The sequence below is a fragment of the Microtus ochrogaster genome, chromosome 7 (genome assembly GCF_000317375.1).
Source record: "Microtus ochrogaster isolate Prairie Vole_2 chromosome 7, MicOch1.0, whole genome shotgun sequence".
Classification (NCBI taxonomy): domain Eukaryota; kingdom Metazoa; phylum Chordata; class Mammalia; order Rodentia; family Cricetidae; genus Microtus; species Microtus ochrogaster.
In genome coordinates, this window is record NC_022014.1 from 26,219,050 (window position 1) to 26,226,396 (window position 7,347).

Below are 7,347 nucleotides of genomic sequence, written 5' to 3' on the forward strand. Positions count from 1 at the left end.
AAAAAAAAAAAAAAAAAAAAAAAGAAAGAAACACTGCATTAAGAACAAAAGTGTCTGGTTCATTTAATCCTTTAATCCCAGCACTCAGGAGGCATTGGCAGGCGGATCTCTGTGAGTTCGAGGCCAGCCTGGTCTACAAAGCAAGTTCCAGGACAGACAGGGGCTACATAGAGAAATCCTGTTATGACAAACAAACAAACAAAAAACACACATAAGCTTTACAGTAGGGGTGATGATACACACCTCAAATTGCTATACTTAGGAGCCTAAGGCAAAGACTGTCAAGAGTAAGAAGCTAACCTGAGCTACAAAATGAATACCAGTGAGTCTGGGCTATAATGTATAACACTATCTCAAAAATAAAACAGTATATTCATAAATCTCAATTTTCTGTGCCTCTACAGTCTAAGTACATGTCACACCACACCACAACAAAGGGTAACAAAGTCATTCTGACCTGATCACAACTATGGAGTAAGTGTTCTAGGAGGAAAAGTTCTCCTTTCAGATGGATGAAACTTGTAATGTCAGATATGATGATCTTGCTATAGCATTGTTCTATCAGCAGGTGGCCTACCACATAGTTGACCACAGAAGTTCCGGCTCTCATCTACAGAGCACTTTACACACTTGTACAGACAACAGCCTGGGTTCTGAAAGTTATATTGTCTTTCTTATCACTGCTAAGGGACTTGGATACATTTGAAGACAACTGATGTTTTCTTAAAAATTACAAACAGTTCATATTCACTCATTTAGATCCCGAGTGTCACTTGCCATGTGAATAGCTACAACTAAAAAATGGTATGACTCACACAACAAAAGAATATATAATTTTAACTTTAAAATTTAAGTTCTCAGCTCAAACTTTCTCTTTTAAAAATACAAGGCAGGCTAGTTTTGCTCTGGAGGAAAAATATTCTTGTTATTAGTATATTTTTGTAATTTTATACCCACAAAGCATACAAAAACACAAAATAATCTATCTTGCTGTAATTTTGTTTCTTTGAAACAAAATCTCACCATATAATCCTGGTTGGTCTGGTATGCACTTTGTAGACCACACTGTACTCAAACTTATAAAAGAGCCATCCTCTGATACCTCCAATGTGCTAGGATTAAAGACATGTGCCACCATACCTAGCAAAGATTTATTCATTATTTTTATGTGCATGTGCGTCTATGTAAGTCCATATGCATGCAGGAGCCCAAAGAGACCAGAAAAGGGCATCGCATCAGAACCCCAGAAAATGGAATTAAAGGCAATGTGAGTGCCTGGGAACCAAACCTGAGTCCTCTCTCTCCAAGAGCAACAAGGGCTCTTAACCTCTTGTTACTTCCAGCCCATAAATCTGGTTTTAAAAATATAAATTAGGTACCCCACATGTCCTGTCTGGTTTCTTTTCTCTTTGGTTTTTGAGATAGGGATTCTCTGTGTAGTTCTGGCTGTCCTAGAACTACCTTTGTAGACTAGACTGGCTTGAATTAGTTATCTGCCCGCCCTTGCCTCCCACGAACTAGAATTTAAAGTATGTACCACCACACTCAGCTAGTTTTCTGGTTTTCATATCAACTCATGTATGTGAAAAGTGAGAACTACTGAAAGAAAAAAAACCATAGCTGAATAATGGTTGGGTTGTAGATGATTAGCATTTTCTATATATAATTCTATGTTTTCCACATTGCATACACGGAATATGTATTTGTAATCAGGAAAAATATTGTCACTTTTATACATACTCCTTTGTAAGAGAATTTTCTGGTATTATTAAAAATAAAAGCCTTCTGTGGTAGTTTGAATGTAATTGGTCCCCATAAGCTAGCTCATAAGGAGTGGCACTAGTGGAAGCTGGCCTTGTTGAAGGAAGTGTGTCACTGTGGGGACAGGCTTTGAGGTCTCTTGCTTAAATTTCACTCATTGCACAGTCTATTTCCTGCTGGCTGCAAGATACACAACTCTCTCAGCTCCTTCACTACCACCATGATAACGGACTGAACCTCTAATTGTAAGCTGCCATCTCGATTAAATGTTTTCCTTTATAAGAGCTGCAGTTGTCATGATGTCTCTTCACAGCAAAAGAAACTCTAAGATACCTACATTTTTATCAATTTAATTATTAACATTTCCAAACCATCAGGACCTCTTTATCACAGAAACTTACTTCATATTTGCCAAAGCCTCTTGAGCTATTATCTTAGATGTGTTATTTATCTGCCTAAAAGCAGTGGGCACACGTGTGACCTCATTAAGAGCAAGTACTCAGCTGGGCAGTGGGGGCGCACGCCTTTAATCCCAACACTCAGGAGGCAGAGGCAGGAGGATCTCTGTGAGTTCGAGGCGAGCCTAGCTTATAGAACGAGTTCCAGGACAGGCTCCAAAGTTACAGAGAAACCTGGTCTCAAAAAAAAAAAAAAAAAAAAAAACCAACTCAACAAAACAAAATGAGCCAGCACTCACTCTAGTCCTGGCCTCTTCCATCGCAGCTCTTAAGAGAGCTGTGACAGACAACTTAACAGTCATATCCAACAGTACAGATTGGAGCATCTGGTAATGTTGATCATTATGAAGCCTAATCAATCAATATACTAATTAAATGATCTATTATACTAATTAAATGATCTATACAAAGCCAGAACATTTTTATTAAAGCAATTTAATTTATAAGCAAGTCTGATATGGTGAATGAGAAAGCACAGGATATCTGGGGGGAAAAGATATAAATAATCTAATTAAAATGAGTATGAGTATACTCCTAGGTAGTGCATAAACTTACTAAACAAACACAATAGTTAACTGGAAGGCCTCAATATTAAAGCTAGTTGAGTTAATAATCTAGCCCTATACAGCTTGGACCTGTTTATGTTTAAATTAGTTTTAGATATTAAAACAGTTCTCAATCCCAGATCACTTACAGATAGTTGGGAAGAATGTCTATGGATTCCTGTGGAGCTGTGGGGGCCAATCCAGAGGAAAAGCCCTCTCACAGTAAAAACAAAGTAAGCAGCTCCTAATAGCCGAGTCTCCCTTGGATCTCCTAGGTGGGATCAATAGAGCAATAAACAGAATATCTTGATGGCTGAAACTAGTCCCTCAACCAGCCAGGAGAGAAGCCAATTTTTTTTCATGCACCCATGAAAATAAAAATATTATGAGCCGGGCAATGGTGGCACACACATTTAATACCAGCACTAAGGAGGTAGAAGCAGGTGATCTCTGTGAATTAGAGGCTGACCTGGTGTACAGAGTGAGTTCCAGAACAGACAGGTGCTGTGGGATAATGATTTGTACACTGTAAAGATTTATCACTTGTGTTGGTTTAATAAAACACTGAATGGCCAGTACCCAGGCAGGAAGTAAAGGCAGGGCAACCAGACTAGCAGAATTCTGGGAAAAGGAAGGGCGAAGTTAGCAGTAGCTAGCCAGACATAGAGAAAACAAGATGAGAATGCCTTTCTGAGAAAAGGCACCAAGCCATGTGGTTAAACATTGATAAGAATTATGGGTTAACTCAAGTTTTAAAAGCTAGTTAGTAATAAGCCTGAGCAATAGGCCAACCAGATTATAATTAATACAAACTCCTTTGTGTTTATTTGGGACTGAATGGCTGTTGGACCAGGCAGGATAAAAACTTTCGTCAACAACCAGAGCCAGGGTTACAGACAAACCTGAGAAAGGGGAAGAAGCGGGGCAAAGGGGTAATGAGAAGACCCCCAAACAAAACTAAACAAAACAAAATTATGAAGTACTATAAAAAGACTACATTGTGAAAAATTAACTCAGAAGCTAAGTGCACTGACTGCTCTTCCAGAGGTCTCAAGTTCAAATTCCAGCAACCAAATGGCAGCTTACAACTATCTATAATGAGATCTGATGCCCTTTTCTGGTGTGCAGGCATGCATGCAGACAAGACAATATATACATAAATATGTTTAAATTAAAAAAAAAAAGACATTAATCAAGCTGGCCACCAACAGGCAGAGATACAACAGGTGCACAAAGATTTCTGCCTGACACTGTTTAATGAACATTTTGTCCCCTGTTATTCTATAATACCAACTTGGGAAAGGAACAGAGAAAATGCACTTTAAAAACATACTGTGACAGCTCCTTGGGACCTAAAAAGCAGTTAACTTCAATGAAGTAAGCTCTTATCAATACTGGCTACAAAACCTACTGAGCCATATACTCTTTGGATTAAGGTAAGCACTAAAGTGCTTCCAAAAAGGAGTATATAACCAAAACTTCATCTGCTATGTCTATCCAAAGGCAGAATAAAATGTTGAGGAAAACAGAATGAAAGGCAAAGTCAAGAATGTGGAACCTGGAATCTATTCTTCCGTATGCAGTTGTCAGTTTACAATCACATAGCCTCAGGTAACAAGCCAGCAGAAGAAAGAACAACTAGCGCTGGCAAAATTTAGCTTACCAGTAACACAAAGCAAGGGAGAAATCAGTCTCTCCCACATCACCTTTACAGAACCCTGGCAATTCTTCACCTATCAGAAGCTGCTTTCACACAGCTTGGCACAATTAAGTTTAGCCACCACCTTGCAGGGCACATCTGTTGTGACTTGCCTCTCCCTAAGGAGCTGGAGCTGAAAGCGATTGGCCAGTTTCATCAACTCAGTCAGGAACACATCATCCTCTCTGAACTCTAACTCATCGGTATAGATCCAGCGAAGCATGGTCATCGCCACCTCAGGATTCGCATCTAGTTAGAAAAAGAAAGTAGATGACACACTTAGGTCTTCTAGAAGTAACCCTAAAATCTGTGGTAAGGGAAGTAAATAATGGTATGCCTAACTCAAGGAAATATACTGTAATAGGCCCCAAACCTTAGCACAACTGACACCATGATGAAACTATCATTCAGGCCTGGAACCAAGCACATAGGCAACCAACACCTGCCAAAAGAGAACAAAGACCTATAGTTTTAGGAAAGTCCCTAAATTTATTAACCTTGCTTCCGGCTTCTGTAACTCCACTTCTGAATAACTGAGGTATATCATCCCAAGACATGGTTTTTTTGTGTGTGTGTTTAAAATCCCACCTCGAGAAATGCTTGGAACTGCGCTTGGGTCCCAAACACCCAATGTAATTACAGACCAGCTAATAAAAACTTTCTATTTGCTTACACCTGTGTCCAGTGGTCTTCTCTGGGGAATACCTCTTAACAATCTTACACCTGTGTCCAGTGATCTTCTCTGGGGAATACCTCTTAACAATCTTACACCTGTGTCCAGTGGTCAATTTATTCATGATTAATTTTTCTTTTAGCTAATCTTTACCTTGATTTTTATTTAATAAACATATTATTTGTATATTTTTTAAAGTTAAAGACTATACAGTTACTTGAAGGAAATGTTTACTATAAAAATCATCATTTAAAATATCTAAACTAGTGCTAGGATATGACTCAGTAGGTATTGATTGCTTAGCATGCACGCCTTTAACCCAGCACTCTGGAGGCTGAGGCTGGTGGTTCTCTCTGTGAGGTCAAGGCCAGTGTGGTCTACAAGAGCTAGTTCCAAGACAGCTAGGGCTGTTACACAAGAGAAACCCTGTCTCAAAAAACAAAGGGGGGAATAAACAGAAACAGAAACAAAACAAACAACACCTGTTTTCCTGAACAACACTGTTCAAGGTTAGCCACCCCTGGCACCCTGAACTGGCTATAAGTCCCAATTCCCATCTCCTCTGCAGCATACACACAGAGCAGCTACTTTGTTATATTCATGGCCCGGGCCTGAAATGATTTGGTAACAGTCCATTACTTCCCCCAGAGCATAAGCTCTGAGGCAGAGATGCATCCTAATCACTCAGCCTTCAGCACATACAAACAGACAGACCTTCTGAACTGGAGAGCCTCTCAACAGACACCTCAGCAGAGATTTCACAGTCAAGCACTTCTGAAAATGTACCCTCCACCTCATTCTCTCTCCTGGTCTGCAGATCAAACCCAGGAAATCACACATGCTAAGCAAGCACTCCTAGTCCAATATCCTATTTTAATATCCTGACAGATTCCATGTAATACTTATTACAATAGTCACTAAGAACAGAGTTGAATAAAAACTTTGTTTCGTGCCTTGTTTTCAAGAGTAGTTAAGCAAATACTAACAAAATACGATTTTAGGTAAACTTTTGAAAACTTCTACATTTAGCCATAAGCTATAAATATACATATGACAACAAATATACATAGAAATAATTCAGTATATATCTTAATGTTAATTTACTTGTGTGTATGTGCAATGAGCATACATATCATGATGCATATGTAGAGACTAAAGAACAATTTGAAGAGGTGAGTTCTTTCCTTCAAGTCATCAGGCTTGGTGGCAAATACCCTTATTCACTGAGTCATCTTCCCAGCCCTGTTAAAATTCTTTTTAAAGAAATTTACTAATTATGTTTAAGGTGTATAGCATGTTGTTAGGAGATACACATATAGCTGGACATGGTGGCACATGCCTTTAATCCTAGCACTTGGAAGTTAGAGCAAATAGACCTCTCTGAGTTCCAGGTTAGCCTGATTTACACAGTGAGATGTTACCTCATACAAATAAATAAAGAGACGCATGCACAAAAATTACTATATAATGGGGCTGTAGATGGCTCAGTAGTTAAGAGCATATACTGCTCTTGTAGACCACCTGAGTTTGGTTCTCAGTACTCACAACCACAGGTTAATTCTAACTTCAGGGAGATCTGTCTACTCAGGTACCATGCACACAGGCACATACCAACACAGAGATACACTAAAAATAAATAGGGCTAGAGAGCTGCAGCAGCGCTAAGAGCACATATTACTACTGCAGAGAAACCAAGTTAGGTTTCCAGAAGTCACATCATGTCGTTCACAACCCTACAACTCAAGCTCCAGGAAAATCTGATGCCTCCAAACACACCTGCATTATCATGTACATACACATACATATACACATAATTTAAAAAATAAAAATTTTTAAGCCGGGCGGTGGTGGCACACGCCTTTAATCCCAGCACTCGAGAGGCAGAGGCAGACGGATCTCTGTGAGTTCGAGGCCAGCCTGGTCTACAAGAGCTAGTTCCAGGACAGGAACCAAAAGTTACGGAGAAACCCTGTCTCGATACGTTCCTCTCTTCAACCAGTCAATCAACAGGAAGAATGACCACTGAATTCTACACATATCCACACACACCTACAAGGACATATACATGCACCACGTGCAAAAACTAAAATAGGGCCGGGCGGTGGTGGCACACACCTTTAATCCCAGCACTTGGGAGGCAGAGGCAGGCGGATGTCCGTGAGTTCGAGACCAACCTGGTCTACAAGAGCTAGTTCCAGGACAGGCTCCAAA

General features: G+C 39.7%; 1 protein-coding gene across 2 annotated transcripts in view; it reads right to left on the reverse strand.

The window, feature by feature from the left end:
• Positions 1 to 7,347, reverse strand: part of Ankfy1 (ankyrin repeat and FYVE domain containing 1) — a 64,844-nt gene that overhangs the window by 42,989 nt on the left and 14,508 nt on the right. For both annotated transcript variants that reach the window (XM_005349620.2, XM_026780043.1), the window contains exon 4: positions 4,577 to 4,712. In XM_005349620.2, the coding sequence (XP_005349677.1) occupies positions 4,577 to 4,712 (136 nt within the window). The remainder of the gene's footprint in view (positions 1 to 4,576; positions 4,713 to 7,347) is intronic.